Source organism: Pteronotus mesoamericanus, unplaced genomic scaffold (assembly GCF_021234165.1).
Source record: "Pteronotus mesoamericanus isolate MK-2021 breed Mesoamerican mustached bat unplaced genomic scaffold, CSHL_Meso_final contig_94, whole genome shotgun sequence".
Taxonomy (NCBI): domain Eukaryota; kingdom Metazoa; phylum Chordata; class Mammalia; order Chiroptera; family Mormoopidae; genus Pteronotus; species Pteronotus mesoamericanus.
The window spans coordinates 31,814,314-31,831,609 of NW_026555285.1; the positions used below are offsets into that span (position 1 = coordinate 31,814,314).

General features: G+C 39.6%; 1 protein-coding gene across 1 annotated transcript in view; it reads left to right on the forward strand.

Annotated features, from left to right (window-relative positions):
* The first annotated feature begins 11,970 nt into the window (after positions 1 to 11,970).
* Positions 11,971 to 17,296, forward strand: part of SCEL (sciellin) — an 86,097-nt gene continuing 80,771 nt past the window's right edge. Inside the window, exons 1-3 of the mRNA XM_054586703.1 lie at positions 11,971 to 12,013; positions 12,705 to 12,822; positions 15,464 to 15,523. Of these exons, the coding sequence (XP_054442678.1) occupies positions 11,971 to 12,013; positions 12,705 to 12,822; positions 15,464 to 15,523 (221 nt within the window). The remainder of the gene's footprint in view (positions 12,014 to 12,704; positions 12,823 to 15,463; positions 15,524 to 17,296) is intronic.

The window sequence follows — 17,296 nt, forward strand, 5'->3', positions numbered from 1 at the left end:
CTGTCATCTATTAAATTATTGAAGAGATTAATAAATGGTAATTCAAACTGCTGGCAAATGTATGGACACATAAGTTACTGGTGGATTATTAATTTGTATAAGGTTTATAGGAAGAAATTGATGCTAAGAAATCCGAACATTTTAAAAGTTATACTAAATGGCAAGTAATTTCACCTTTAAGGATCCATTCAAAGAAAACAATCAGAGATATGTTTGATGATTTTTGTATGGTTTTGTTGCAAAAAAAATAGAAGAATTATATTATATTGATAAATAGACCCATAAAATGAAATATTCTGTAGTTGCAGAAAAAATAATTTTTAAGTGGTATTGAAAAATGTGTACCTTTAGGATCTAATAGGCCAGAAAATAACAATGATTGATAAAAGGTGTGTGATTTTTTTCTTTGTGTTTTCTTGTATTTTCCACTTTCTCTTTAATAAACATGCATTACTAATATAATGAGGAAGACATAAAATTGCTTATATATGAAATTGGATAAAGAATGACCACATGACCGAGATGTTGTGAGTATGAAATACGATAAAGTATTTAAGATAACTAACAGGGTTTTGGCTCATGGTTTGTGGTCAAAATTTGGGTTTTCACTCATTTAACAAATATTTTCAGTTAGAACTGGCAATAACCTGTGAGGGGCTCTGGTGATAGATCATTTTTATTAGATAGTATTCTTATTACTATTACGCCAGTGTTTTTCTCAAATAAAACAGATAACTGTGGAGAATAGGATATCTTATGCTAATTCTTAATGTTAGAAAAGATAGCTGGTGGAAACAAGGATGAATGTGGGTATTTTGTCAAAAATGAGAACCAACAGTAAGAAAATTTTATAGTTGGTGATTATCAGACTCTAGAACTCTGGCTAGATAAAAGGTTTCATCAGTGCTACATTCTGAACTTTTTCACTAGCAGTAAGCAAGTTTCCCAATGTTAAATTCAGACTGTGAGGCCATGTGACTAAAGAAATAGTCAATTTACAACAATTACAAGACACAAGATGGTGGAGGAGTGTGTGGAAGCTACACTAACCTCCTCCCAGGACCAATCTGGAATTATAATTTACAACCATGGCAGCAGGCTAAATGAGTCTGCCAGCCTGACTATTTTCAATTTTCATCTACTCTGCATATTTAGAATAAACACGGTCCATTAATTTAAATGGACTTGTTTACATTTACACCTTATGAAACCTTGTTTGTTTCCTCCTTAGATAATATTTCACATTCTTTTAGGTAATCAGTTGTTTGATGTTTTGTTTTATTTCTCTTCTAGAAGATAATGCTTCCTTTCTTGTATGTGCATTTTATTTTATTTTTTACACTATATTTTGATTATGCTATTACAGTTGTCCTGATTTTTCCCCTTTTTCCCCCACTTCAACTGACAACCCCCACTCCCTCAGGCAATGCCGCCACCATTGTTCATGTCCATGGGTCAGCGCAGGTTCTTTGTTTAAGCCATTTCCTATACTGTACTTTACATCCCCACAGCTATCCTATTTGTACTTCTTAATCCCCTCACCTCTTTCCCCATTTCCCCCACACACCCTCCCATCTGGCAACCATCAAAATGCTCTACATATCCATGATTCTGTCTCTGTTCTTCTTGTTTGCTTAGTTTGTTTTTAGTTTCAGTTCTTGATAGATTTGTATTTTTTGCCATTTTATTGTTCATAGTTTTGATCTTCTTTAAGTAAGTCCCTTTAACATTTCATATAATACTGGTTTGCTGATGATAAACTTCTTTAGTTTTTTCTTGTCTGCTAAGCTCTTAATTTGCCCTTTGATTTTAACTGATATTTTTTTCTGGGTAGAGGAATCTTGGCTATAGTTTCCTGAATATCATGACTTTGAATATTTCTTGCCAGTCCCTTCTGGCCTGCAAAGTTTCATTTGAGAATTCAGCTGACAATCTTATGGGAACTCCTTTGTGGGTAATTATGTGTTTTTTTTCTTGCTGCTTTTAAGATTCTCTCTTTATCTCTAACCTTTGACATTTTAATTTTGATGTGTCTTGGAGTGGGCCTATTTGCAACCATCTTGTTTGGGACTCTCTGTGCTTCCTGGACTTGAACTTCTATTTCCTTCACCAAATTAGGGAAGTTTTCTTTCATTGTTTTTTCAAATAGATATCCAATTTCTTGCTCTTTCTCTTCCCTCTGGCACCCTGTGATGCAAATGCTGGACCTCTTGAAGTTGTCCCAGAGGCTGCTTATACTCTCTTCATTTTTTTTTTATTCTTTTTTCTTATTGTGGTTGGCTTTTTTTCTCCTTTCTTGCATTTCATATTATGGATTTGATCCTTGGCTTCATACACTCTGTTGTTGTTCCCCTGTAAATTGTTCTTTGTTTCAATTAGTGTATCCTTCATTTTTAACTGGATCTTTTTTATGTTGTTGAGGTTCTCACTAAGTTCCTTGAGCATCCTTATAACCAGTAATTTGAACTCTGCATCTGATAGATTGCTTATCTCTATTTCATTCAGCTCTTTTTTTGGAGTTTTGATCTGTTCTTTCAGCTGGGAAATGTTTCTTTGTCTCCTCATTTTGGCAGCTCCCTATGTTTGTTTCTATGTATTAGGTAGAGCTGCTTTGAGTCCATGTCTTGGTAGTGTGGCCTAATGTAGTAGGTGTCCTGTAGGGTCCGGTGGCACTGCCTCCCCTATTATCCAAGCTGGGTACTCAAGTTGTGCCCTTCCTGTGGGCTGAATACACCCTCTTCATGCAGTTGAGCTTTGGTTGCTGTTGGCAGATCAATGGGAGGGATTTACCCAGGCCAGTCAGCTGCAAGGATTGACTGTGACCACTTACCACCAACCTCTGCCATCCATGGAGGATCAGCTGTGTGGAGGCAGGGTGGTGGTGCTCCAATGTGGTCTTTCCACTGGGTGTGCTGTCCCTGGGGTTTCCCAGGTGACGCAGGCCAATGTTCATCCCCACCTGTGTTTTGCCTGAGCTATAAAGCAATATGAGATGGCTGCTACTTGTCCTAGACTTGGAGATTCCCAGAAAAAGCCAAGCTGTGAATCTAAGCTGGCTGTTGCTAGTGCCTGGCCTGGGGCTCACTGAGGCCAGCTGTTGCTCATTTGAGAGGATTAGGAAGTTGTGAAGCATGAGCCAATGCCAGCCATGGAAAAGCAGTTTGGGTGGGCCCATAATTTGGGTGGGTCAGAGTCTCTGGGGATCTCCAAGGCAGATCAAACAATGTTAGCCGGGTTGATGGAGTCTCAGATATGGTACAAGCTTGCCAGCCCTGTGGGGGATGGTTTAGAAAAGGGACAATGGCGTCTGCTTGTCTTGATGCCAGACACTTCAGTTTCTCCCTGTGTACCACTGGTGCCTTTCAAGGTGCTACCCCAGTGCTAGAGCTCAGAGGAAGTGAGTCTGTGTAGGTGAGTCTGTGTGTGCGTTCTTTAAGAGAAACTGCTTGCAGCTCCAGCAGTTTCTCCACCAACTCAATCCCCACTGGTTTTTGCAGCCAGAAGTTGTGGGGACTTATATTCCTTGAACTAGAACCATGGGCTGGGGGCCTGGTGTGGGGCTCCCAAATTTTTCCCTCCCAAATTTTTATCTACCACGTGTGGATGTGGGACAAGCCTGTTCTGCGTCTGCGCCCCTCTTACCAGTCTGGATGGATGTAGTTTCTTTAATTCTGTAGTTGTCAAACTTCTATTCAACTCAATTTATGATGGTTCTGAGTGATCATGGTTCTATATTTTAGTTGTAATTTTGATGTGATTGTGCAAAGAGATTAGCCATGTCTGCCTATGCCTCCATCTTGACCAGAAGTCTTGATAATTCTGTTTATCGGTTTGTAGTTATTGTGTCCCACATATTCTTCTATTGAAAATGGTTTAATAGAATTTGTCCTTTTGAAGTTTCTAGGGAGTTTTCCCTATTACCAGTGATTTCTAAGATTCAAATGCTAGTGGTTATGGCACTATTATTGGGCTAGGAAACCCTCCAGACTTTTCATACACAAAGGTGAATACCACCAGGGTGTGTGTACGTATGCCATTTCCTGGACATTTTTGCTCTATGTCTTATTCCTTGTTAGCTTTTTAATATTTTCCGTCACTATAAAGATTCCCCCTAAGTGACTGTTTATATGTGGTCTTTTCCATAAAGACATTAATTTACATACTTTTATTAGAAGCTTGATAAATTGATTAGAAAAGTTTGGAGCAGTTAAAATACTTAGTTGTTACTCTATGCCAATCTCATGAGACTTGGGTAAAATGATCAAAGAAAGTCTGCTGCAAGCCTCATTCTTGGTTCAGGTCCATCAGGAATCTGCACTGTAAAGGAAAAGTCATTCTTTTCACCGTTTCAGTCTGGTAACTTTGTACCTGTTGGCCCCTTTTTGTTTCCTGAGCTTCTGGGACAGGAACTTTGGTGTCAGGCTGATTTGGATTAGAATCCCAATAGTGCAAAAACTATGTAACCACAGGCAAACTACTCATCCCAAAACCTCTCTCCAGAAAAAACTAGTTTCACCCACTTTCAATTCCTGCCCTAGTCTTCTACAAAAAGACTGACTTCAGTGAAACCATTGGTCATAAAGTTTCACTTAGTTATATAATGAGAATAATAATAGCGACACCTTTAAATCATTGTGTGGTCTTACATGAAATAGTACATATAAATTTTAGTTCAAATAGCTATGAGATTCACATGATCAGAATATCAGCAGTCAGAATAGAATTCTCTTTCTTGTTTTTTTTCCCTCTCTCTCATCCTCTATTTTGTTCATTTATTTTTGTGACTTTTTTTTCCTTTTCTGTCTTCCTTTTCCTATTCTCTTTTCTTTTTGCCCCATTTAACTCCAGTTCTTTGCTCATATAATCTTTCTTAAGAGAAAGTTAGCAGGGAATGGTAAAGATATTATTATAAGGCAAGTCAAGAGACATTTTGTCCTTGGGTGGGAAGGGAACAGTGAGACTACAAAGTTTTATGTCAAAAGGAACCAAAAGATGAAGCATAAGATTATAGTTTAGCTGCGAGCTGGCCCAGGGAATTCTTGGAGTTGGGGCAGGAGGAAATTGTACTAGTTTTACCTAATGGATCTGTATGGTTCAAGGGAAGTGCTATTATTAAAAAGAGAAATATAGTGAAGGAAATTGAGAAAGATCATAAAGAGATGAAGAAAAGCTGAATAGAAGACAAATTTTAAAAGCAGGAGATGCTTTATAGTTTCAAATACATCCAAACAGAGCTAAACAAGTTGATTAGTTGTGAGTCAGAACTTCAGATGAGTGGTTTAATCTAAAATCCTAAGACAGATGTCTCTGGGCAGAAGCTGTAGGTAGTGGGCCAGAAGTTGAAAAGTTTCTTTTTTTCTTCTATCCTAATTGACTTTTACATCATGATTTCACATCAGAATTTCTAGCTTGTATATTCAGTGCTTTAAAGGGAAAGAAGGTTTTTGTAGTTCCCAGCATAATAGAGACACACAGCTTCCACACGTATTTGCTCATAACATTCCACATTTAAAATACAGTTGCTGGTGTTTGTCATTATTTGTCATATGTACTGGTAAAAACTTTTGGAGGAGCCAAGATTAGAGTTTCATTGTTCTTGGAGGAAATTAAAAACTTAATTAGAATGAACCTGAATGATCACAGTTAGAAATCAGCCCAGTTGGCTGAATTAAGGCTAGTAAGGTGTCATTATTTGGGTGTTGAGTAGATTTGAAACTCAGGATAATTTCAGTCTAAATAAGTAATTCCTTTAAAGAACAATATAAAATTAATATTTAGCTGTAGATATTTTTGATACTGCCAATTTAAGAGGTTTGTAATCTCTAATCCACTCTTTAAAAGGCTATTTTTTTTTAACAAAGGCATTATTCACAGAGACATGTGCACTTGATCCTTTTTTTGTGTGTGTGTGGTGAAGAAAATCATTCTGAATTTTATTTATTTTTTATTTTTTTAATTAATTTATTTTTTAATAACAAGAAATACGCATGTGTAAAAATATTGCTTTATATTCTGAGTAAGAGGAAAAGAGTTCCATTTAAGTAAAATTTCTGTGAAATTAGAGGTTGATGAAATAGGGGCTTGTGCTTTTGCAATTTTTCTAAAAATTGTTTTGGGGCCACCAATGTGTTGAAATGAGGAAATGGTTATGGTGAAGTGGCCAGTGGGTTCTAAGAAAAAAAGAAAAGAACAGAGCAGGTGGGACCAAGGGAGGTGGTGCAAGAGATATAGGAGAAACATATAGATTGATGAGAAACATTTTACTTTCACACAATATTGGTCATTTGCATTAAAAAACTGCATGCTTATTAAACTATCATCACCTAAAATAGAATATATTATAGTTTTCTTTCTCATTTACCTTCTGTCAATGAATAGGAAAGAGTATAAAATAGTATCAAGCCACCCAGCAGGGTGATAGATCCAGGGAAGGGTACGGGGGCAAGGCTCCTCATGGCTTCAGTGTGGCTCTGCAAGGAGTGGGGCTCGAGGCTGAGCTGTCCAGGGATGATGGAGCGGTCACTCATTGCTGCTGTTCCTCCTGCTGCTCTCCCATTATCTTCCATCTGGGGGGACTCCAAGGCACCTCCTGCATGTCTAGTATTGGCCATCTCACGCAGTTCTTTAAGCAACATATAGTATGGTGTACTGAAAAGAGGTCACGGGTCTGTAGTCATCTACACCTAATTATATTTCCTTGTTCTACGACTTAACTGTGTGACATTGGGCAGGTTATTCAACTTCTCTGAGTTTTGGGTTCCCATAATTAAATATAATAATACTCACCTGGGAGAATTAAATAAGATAATGTGCATAACACATGTAGCACAACCAGAAACACATAGTAGAGACTCAACAAGTAATCCTTGCTGGGAACGTTAAACAAAGAACCATATTGCTAGAAATAGTATTTTACCAATAAATGACTTGTCAATATCTTATATTTTTTAGACTTTCTATTTGCTCCACGATAGCTTCATAACAGGTAGAAAGAACATTAGGTTTGAGTAACTGAAATATGGAAATATAATCTCCTGAACAAATTAAGAAAGTTACTTTTCTCTTGCAAGGAGAAGTTCAGAGATCAATAATCCAGGGCTATTGTGGCAGCTCTATGACACCGTCAAGGAACCAACCTCCCTCTAGCTTCCTGCTCTGCTCCTGTTACTGTGTGACTTTAGTCCTTGGGCTTTGTCCATGGCCCCAAGTTGGCTGTACCCACCTTCTGCAGGGCATTCTAGTTTCAGAGAAGGGGAAGGGTGAGACCAAAGGCCAAAGGACTTTCATGCAAGAAGCAACAAGATAATAACACTGAGAAAGCAAGTGAGGTTGTTGGAAGCTATTCCTAGGAAATACATTAGAGACTGGGGTGGAACTAGTGAGGTGTTAAAGGACGCCCAAGGCTATTACTTGGCAGGAAGAAAGGTTAAGAGCCATGTACTTGTTTGGAAGTCTTATCTCACTTGGTCCCATTTAGTTAGGTCTTCTGGAGAATGCCTAGTTACCAAAGGCATGAAATTATCAGACCTTCTCACAGGGTGTTGGATCTGATTAGAGCCAGCCCTAAATATAAAGAGGAGATACCTGCTTTTCTCTATACAACTCTCAGCAGGAAGTGCTGACAATCTGGAGTCTCTGGCATAGAGGAAAAATGATGAGCATTGAGCTAGAAAGCCTCAGGTTGAGTCTCAGCTTTGCCATGCATCATCAGCTACTCAGGCCGATTCTCTGCTTCTGTCTCTGCACTGGAGGGATTATGTCACTCTTAAAGTGCCGTTGTGGAAACTAAATGAGATCAAATATAAATTACTATAAAATCACCTAATATATTAGTATTGTCTGAACTCTCCTTCTTACCCAGCAGGGCCCAAATGGAGGAGAATTGAGGTGAGATACCACGAAAAATGTAAAAAAACAACATCCATATAGAATCATACATATGTTGTCTTTTATGTCTGTTTTCTTTCATCATTTAAGATGTTTCAAGCTTCGTCCATGTTGTAACATGTGTCAGTACTTACTTCCTCTTTATTGCCAACTAATACCATTGTATGGATATACCACATGTTGTATATCCATTGATCCCTTGGGGAGGGGGGCTTTGGACTCTTTGTATGTATGTATGTATGTATGTATGTATGTATGTATGTATTTGGCTGTTTTAAATAATGTTGCTATGACCATTTGTGCACAAGTTTTTGTGTTGACTTATGCCAGGAAAATATCAGAAAGGACATGAGAAAGCTGCTCTGTAAGGGTTTGTCTGCTGCAATGATTCCCTGGGTGGCTGCCCTGGCTCTCCTGCTTCCAGGCACTGGAGGCAGAAACCATGGGACTTCCAAAGAGTGAGATGTCAAGAGTCGTGCAAGGAGCCTTGTATGGCCCCTGCTGTCTATCTTCCCTCCCTCACTCTAGTGCCAGGGGACCATTCTGGACTTGCAAAGATCCGTGATGAGCATTACTTCTGGTTGCTGAAGAAGGAGTTGGCTTTGGTTTAGAAGCTAGATTCTGCTTCTTATCACCTTTGGCATGTTAAATATTCTTTCTGAGCCTCGGTTGTCTTATCTGAGAGGAGAAGGTAATCATAGCTATCTTGTAGAGTTTATTCGAGGCTGATAGGCAATGCCTATGAGATAAGTTGTTCAGAGCAGGTGCTCAACTAATGGATATTTACATTATTAGCAATTGCCCTGTGCAGTAGGACAATTGAAGTCACAAGGACATTGGTCACAGTATGGCACAAAGTTCTTGGAATGATGTAGCTCATATAGAAATTATTAAATCACATTTCTCATAATTACTCTATTCATTTGAGAGGGCTACCAGAACAAAATACCACAGACTGGGTGATGTAAACAACAGAAATCCATAGTCTCACAGTTTTGAAGATGAGAAGTCCAAGGTCAAGGTGTTGTCAGGTTTTTGTTTCGTGTGAGACCTTTGTCTTTGGCCTGCAAATGGCCACCTGCTCCCTGTGTCTTTGTATGGTCCTTTCTTTGTGTGCACACATCTCTGGTGTCTCTTTGTGTCTCCAAGTTTCTGCCTGTTAACAAGGACACAAATCAGATTGGATTAGGTCCATCCTAAAGGTCTCATTTAACTTAATCACTCCTTTAAAGATACTACCTCCAAATACAGTCACATCATAAGGTGCTGAGGGTTGGACTTCAACATGTGGCTTTTGGGGGTGACACAATTCAGCCCACAACAAGCACCTAGAGAGCACCCACTCTGGGAATGTAGGAGAGAAAGACTTTGGCCTCATGCACAGGAAACTCAGTCTTTTAGGAGAGACAAGCAAATAAGCAGGTAATTATAAAATGCCTTTTCTCCCTTTATTCTACCCTGTGTCTCACAATTGAATTTGCAACTTCTGCAAATATATCATCCAATATACATTCAGTGTTTTGACCACCTCAAAACCCAGTTCAATCAATTATAAATTCTCCAGTCCTTTTACCTGTTCAGAGGAAAAGAATTTATCAGGGCCCAGCTTAGAAACAGGAAATATATTAGCCAAGGACTCAGAGAAGCAAGGCCAGACTGAGGCAAAATGAAGTAGTTGAAATTGAAATTTGCCAGTAGATGCTTCTTTACCTCTCCTTCTGCCAAAGTTTTAGCAACTTCCAAACACAGATAGCCAGAAGCTCCCCAGACTCCCTGATTGCCTAGGACCCAAATTCAAGGCTGTTCCATACTCCTTGCCCCTACACCCAACCACACATCCCCTCTGCCTTGGCGCTCTGCTTTCTAAGGCAACAGAGGGATGGAGTTAAGAATATTAAGCACCTACTGTGTGGTGGGCAATATTAGATGCTTTATGTGTCATCTAATTTGATCCTCAAAACAGCTCTATTTCATTAGAGGGCTGAACTGTATAACATACACAAGGTGACACAGTCACCTTAAATAGCATCCTCAAATGCAGATATAACTACAGAAAGACCTTCAGAGCCCCAGCTCTCAATAGAGTGAATAGCTGCTGGTCTCTGTAAAAATAAAGCCTAGATTGATTACACCAGTTTTTAGTCTTAGGTTGGGTTCCTTAGAAGCAGTGCCTGAGGGTGTCTGTGATGTACTGAGAGAATGGTCTCATACTGTCTCAGGAGAAAGGAGAAGCAGGAAAGGGAGACAGGGCAAGGAGCTGAGTGGGATGTCCTCCCTGCTACCCGGACCCCATGGTGCGCTCTGAAGCACAGGTCACCTGCGGAATTGCCTCTACCTTGAGGCAAGAGAGTGACCTTTTTTATCCTGAGTCAGACAGTCAGCTGCTACAGCTTGTGGTGGCTCAGGGCTGTTCCCCAGAGCAGGAGCAGCCAGAGCCTATAGCCCCTAAGCACCAGACCGGTAAAGGGAACCTGTCCTAGGCACCAGTAGCTTCTGTTCCTCGCTGACAGTAGGGAAATTTACATTCTATAAAAAGACTCCAGAGGAAACAATGCCTTGACTCAAAGAAATGCATCTTTACCACTTGAAGTCACATGACAAATTATTATAGGAGATACTTTTGCATCAGAGGGCAGGAGATAGCGGCGTTCGGGAACCCCAAGTTATACCTATAAAGGGCTGTCTGAACGTAGTAACTTAAGTCCAAATAGCATTTGTTGTTTAACAGAATAATTTTGTATACATAATTCATTGACTCATCACAAAATCCTCATTGAGTCCATGGCAGGTTTCATTAGCCCCAGCTGACAGGGAGGCTAAATGGTTCAGTTAGAGAACATGTATTGGATAAAGCTGCACCTAGAACTGGCTTCTGACGTAAGAGCTAATGCCCTGCCAACATTCCATACCCTGCCTGCTTGGGTGAGCTCTGCAAAAACATAATACCCCCCTAGGGTGACCAGACATCTCTGGTTGCTCCAGATCCAGTTTTAAAACTGAAAGTTTCCTATTAGGGGAAACCCAGAGGCCAAATTATCCATTAAACAGGAAAGGCAGTGCCTAGGGCCCATGTACCTTGAGGGGCCCACTGAGGGGTTCTAATACTAATTTCTTTTATCAGCAAAAGAAAAAAATAATTATAGTAATAATAATAAATATATAATTATGAAACCAGCCTGGATTATTATTCATCTTTATACTAACACAGTCATAATCTTTAAGTGTGTGTGTGTGTGCACGCGCATAAAGGAAATTTCTTAAAATCTGTTATGTCCTGGTTTGTTATCAGTCAAAATTTAAAAATGTATGTTAGAAGGGAAAAGAAGTAAAAAAAAAAAAAAAAAAAAAAAAAGGAAGAGGCCCACGAAAGCAAAAGCGCCCAGGATTCGCAGAGCCATAACACAGCCCTGGGCACCTAGTCAGTTCCAGGCAAACTGGAACTGAGTGGCCTTAACCCCTCAACAGCTTATGAGTGGTGGTTGGCCGCAGCTAAGAAACTCTGGGCTTTCCCAAGCAACGGTTACCTGTAATCATGCGTGTTTCCCAGACCTGTGACTTCTACGTGCCGGGCTGCTTTGGTTCTAGTCAGGCACCAGTTGCCTGGGTTCCTGTTAGCTTCCCCAGAGGAGCCCTGAGCCCTCCTTAGGGAGCCCTGCATAATGTGCTATCGGTTCCATGTCTCTTTTTATTGACCTGATCAGACACTTACCTTACTCATCTTTTGTCCCCAACTCCTGGCTCAGTGCCTGGCATATCATAGGCATTTGGTGCATGTTGATTGATTGAATAAACAGGTTAGCTGATGGCCTGAATCGGCCAATTAATTGTTCTCTAACACTGGGGACACTAAACACTCTGGGCCTCAGTTTCATCATCAGTAAAACAAACACAGTGGAAGAGATGAACTCTCAGGCTCTTAGGGGACCCTTTATGTCATGTACTCATTATATCAGATCCTGTGACTGTCAATGCCATTGAAAAATGTGTCTTGTTTGCAACGGAAGAGTCACATGTAGATTCCTAGAGTCATTGTTTTGTCTCCCCCACCCCCGTTTTTCTTTCAGATCTGTACTGGAAGGCAGCATGTCCAATTTTGCCTTAAGAAAACCTTCTCCCACAGGAAATGGTAATGTAGCTGATATAGCCCTTACTCAGAAAACTTAAAAATCTGGGAAAAACAACTCACAGGTTCTAATTATTTTATATAGATATTGAATGCTTAGAAGCAACAGTCTAACTTAATTGCTAAAGTTAGGCTGAAGAAAGAAGTAAGAATGCAACCGCTTTTACTTATATAATTGCAATTCAAAGATTTTTAAATTAAATCAGTAAAAATGTCCTGTTTTGTGTGTGACCTTTTCTGTTTCTGGCGCCTATGAGATCAAAGAATTAAGGTATTTATAATAAAAACACCAGGCCATATTGACTATTATTTTACTAGGCGCTTTTAAAATAGTTCTGTGTGTATTTCTGAGTCATATTCCTGCTTTGGGTAAAATAGCCTCCCACTAAAAAGCCCTGCCCTGGTTTATCCCAAGCCCACAGTTCCACGTTCCCGGGTGCCTGACGGGGCCTCGTGCGCTGCATGGGCAGTTTCAGTTGGCACCCGAGCAGCTACATGTTATCTTTGATGATGGGGTGTGGGATTTGTTTTTTCTTGCTGGTGCATCCTACTTTGAAACAGTACTGGAATTGCCAGCCTAGACGATTGATGCCGGCCAATCAGATGTGCCTTCTGAGATTTCCAGGTTAACAAACCCACGCTCAACTCCGTGCCTTTACATCTCCTATTTTTTTTTTCATTTTTCTGTTGATAGCTATGATGAGTGCTACTCCAGGGACCACACAGAGACAGCAGGGCTTTCTTGAGGTGAACAAAAGAAGGACTTTCTTGCAGGATAACAGCTGGATAAAGAACCGTCCTGAAGGAGAAAGGTAAGATGGCGTGGAATGGATGGATGAGGAGAGACAGATCCAGTCTCTGTCTGGGAGGCCAATGGCCATCTAAAAACGGAATACTTTCATCCCAGAACACTTTGTTGCATGGCCTAATTTTTGGTAAAATTTATTAAGCATAAATTGGTAACATATTTTCAAGAATATCACTACCATTTTTAATATCTACATACCAGAGAACGTGAGTCATTAGTGAGAGAAAGCAGAATTTCATTGTTATAACTGAATAGGCATTTGTGGTGCATGTTGATCATGTCAGTTGAAATAAACACAGAATAATATGATTGTACATTTAAAAATGTGATAATAATTTAAAATAAAATTATGCACAAGTAAAATCAATCAATTCTTAACTTATTTTAATCCCAACTAGCCATATACTTCTAGTTGGTGGTCGATATATTACTTTGTAAGGGAAAAGACTTATCATTGAGAAAGTTTTGTCTGCTTTGAGCATTTCTCCAACTATGATTCTAAAGCTATGCCCATAGGTATGCTGCCTTTTTGGAAACATGTATTTACGGTAGATATTTGTTCATCCCATATGTATATAAATTATGTATATACATATGACACATTTTTGATTCCTCCTTTTGTATCAAGCTTGATACTAACTAGGTACTTTACATATCAAGTTATTACTAAATCTCACAACAATCACACAAGTAAGTAGCATATCCTCATTACACACACAGAAATGTGAGGCTCAGAGAAGTTAAGTAGCTTGTCCAATGGCACACTGCTGTTAAGTGGTGGAGTGGAGGTTTTAGTATGATCCTTATCCCTCTGTGATACCAATGGTTTTCAATCCAGTCGGGGCAGTTTTACCCTTAGGGGATGTTTGGCAAGGTTACAGGGACATTTTTAGTTGACATCTAGAAGGTAGAGGCCAGTGTTGCTGTTAAACATCCTATAATTCTCAGAAAAGTTTCCAGAGCAAAATAATTATCAAATCCATGATGTCGGGAATGCTGAAGTTCAGAAACTTTGCATTACAGGATACTTACTCTAAATTTACTATCAAACTGTCTATGAATGGTTATTTGAGGAGCGTACTTGCAACTGTAATATAAAAATGGTTCTTGATTTTTGTTATTAAATATTATTTAAGGGACTTTTGGGGGTATTTGGAGACTTATACTAACTTTCAGAGTTAATACTTTTGGACAATTGTTTCCTTCCATGAAGCAACATTTATTACTTCTGTCAGAGCCTAACATGGCATTCCTGTGTTTTCAGAGTGGTTGAGTGATATCAAATATAGAGCATACATTTTGGGTTGCAAATATTTGCACAGATGGGTAAAGATAGAGATGTCTAAGACAAATTATAGTTGGCAGGAATGGTGGTTTTATGCCTGGCATTCCTCCTTAAAAAGACCCAGGGAAGCCAGCCTGGGTGGTGTAACAGCTGCTGAACGAAGGGGAAATTGGCTCGGATGTCTCCCCTGCTCCCACTAGCCCAGCTCTGGGCTCTGTGTTATCATTTTTCTTCAGGTAAAGGCATGTCCAATGTCTGCTGCTCTCTCATAAGTTTAGGGAAGGATACCAAGGGACATAGAAAAGTTCTCTGGGGTTTTTGAAGGTATATATTTGCTGGAATGGTCTCTCTCTTCCTTCTTTTTAATTGTCTACTACAGTTTTCTTTACAGCTCTATTTTATATGGTTTCAGAGTGTTGAGTAACATTAGTAGAGCAGAACCAGGAGAAATGCGGTATTTCAGGTTTGATTAGGTTGACATGAAAAAGGTTCAGGTACTTACTCTCTGCCTTGGCTCCAGACCAAAGGCTCTGCTACATGTTTTGACATTTCCTACAGTTGCCTGTACTTTCAGTCCTGCCGTACAAGGTAAGAAGGACATTGCTTTGGGGTTTTCTGCCTGAAGGTCTTTGGCAGGGTTGACCAATAGGAAAAGCAAAGGCTTGAAATAAAATGACCTGGATCCTAGACCCACCTCTGTCACTTACTAACCTTTTCACCTTAGGAAAGCCACAAAAACAATTTCTTCTCTGTGAATTGGGTATGACAGTGTCTTCTCTGCCTAATACATAGGGTTATTTTAAAGGCCATAAAGAGCAAACAGTGTATTATCATAGTTCAAAAACAAGTTAAACCTCCTGTGAATAGTCAACCTCTTTAACCACAAATATTGGTAATTATTTTCCTCCTCTTGTCAAGGAAAACTATTAAGTCCATAAAATGAAAATGTCCAGACATGATGTGCTTAGTTAAATTCAGAATATTTTTATAGAAAACTTTTGCCTTTCTGCAGAAAAAAAAATGACTCTTCTAATAGATACAAAGTAGATGGCCTCATGTTCCCACACTCTGATGGAAAATCAAAACAGAACAACAAACACTTATTCCATTGTTGAATCACTTGGAAATCTCATGTGGTAAATTAGAATAATGATCATTTGTACTGACAAACTTGTTTCTTTTCACCATGCTCTTTCAAGTGGTGACTGGTTAAAATAAATACATAGATATGTTTTTATGCCTGAAGTAAAATGAGATAACCTTGCCAAAAATTGTGAGCTGTTTTATGTCTCCCTTATTTGGTGCTTACTAAATACTGTGGTTATTTTTCATGTGACTTAATTTTGTTCTTTCTCTGCAGAGATGAAAATTATGGTAGGGTGGTGCTCAACCGACATAACTCCCAGGATGCCTTGGACAGGTGAGTTTTTCAGATAAATTACATCATCAGCAGAAACACAAAGGGGTAGTTTTTGAGAAGGCTTGTTCAAGGCAAGCTGAATAGTTGTGGCTACCCTCAGGCTTGCCCTGGCATCGTGGGCACGTGAAGGATACCCTATGATATCACGAGGGTTTCCACAGGCCAAGCTATGGGAAGCTCCAGCTCCAAGCTTCCATAACTACAGCTTAAAGAGTAGAACAAATTCCTTCCTCCAGATGGGAGAGGGAAAGGGCCTCCCCGAGACATGACCAGATAAGATATCTCTGAACCTTAGCGAAGGAAACCCTAAAATGTAAACATAACAGCTCCAGTGTTCACTTCCTGAGACGGTATACTTGTTTTTAGAAACTTGTAGGCTTGTAGAAAATCAGTAAATGATATTCAGTGGGAAATACACTGACAAAGACAAACTAGTAGGAAAATTCAGACAAAACTAGTAATCATAATGATTTAAATAATCTAAGATTGATCAAATAAATAGATAATATTCTTATTAGAACACCTTTACATTCATGCACATACAACCACACCCATCAGAAGAGCTCAATTATTTATCAGACACAAGTTTTATCTGGTCTGATAGCCTGTGTGTCACCAAAAAGTACCTAGTGGAGGAGTATAACTGTCTTTCATGGTGTGGTCATCAAAAAGTTAAAGAGACACCTTGAATATTTCTGTTTTGGAAACTCTTATTTGTGAATTTTTCTAAAGTTTTTTAAACCAGGTCATAATCTTGACCTGTTGTAATGGTACTGAGCATATGGCCCTCTACAAAGTATCTGGCTTTCTGACTGCCAACCGCTGTTCACCTGCTTGAATGAGTGCTCTGTGATTCGGCAGACTCTGTGCCTTCTCCTGGGTCTTCATGATTTTGAAAAGCACATCCTGGTTCTCAGTTGGCCCCCATGTCAGCACACAAAGAGAGCTGGGTCGTTTGGGTTGAGCCACCAGTGGGAATTTCTCCCTCCTCATTACTGGCCTTTCCAGGGAACTAGGAACGAGCACACTTGTGTTTCACTGTGACCGGGAAAGCTAAGCTTCATATTCTCAGTGTGTTTCAGGTTAACAGGAGCTTAATGCCTGCTGTGCTTATTTTATATGTTAAACTATATTGGTTTCCTGGAACCTTCCGGTTGGTTGACAGCATTTTGGCTAAGGTAGCACGTGGAGCTTTTATGTTCAATAACAAAAAATTTTAAGCTTGAGTCATTTTCCCTTTGACTTACATCTAGTGTTTCTCAAACTACATTTCCCCAAAAGGGCAGTGTAGGGTTTTTTTCCCCTTGCGCTTTCTCAAATGGAAGCTCACTTGACACTTTTGCCCAATACCACTTTGAAGCACCTACTATGTGCCAATATTATGCCAGGTGCTGGGAATACAAAGATGCATAAGATGCCACCCATGACCCTAAGGAGCTCTCACATTCAAGAAAAGTATGGATCCATAAACTAAAACGCTAAATGAAATTTACCATGGGACGTGCTCTTGCAGCTGTGGGTGTAGAGAGGAGGGTAAGACTAACTCCGCCCCAATAAAGGAAGTGGTCCTGTGGGCGCTGCTGCTTGCAGTGTGAGCAGGAGAGACTTCCAAGTAGGAAAGGGTGGATGGCAGGCATGGGGCAGGGAAAGAGGCAGCCCAGCAGAAGTGACAATGTGTGCAAAGAGCTCGTTGTGAGCAGAAACCAAAAGTAAAGGAAAAAGAGAGACATTCTCATCGCCCTCGATAACAAGCTTCAGCTCATCAAAAACTAG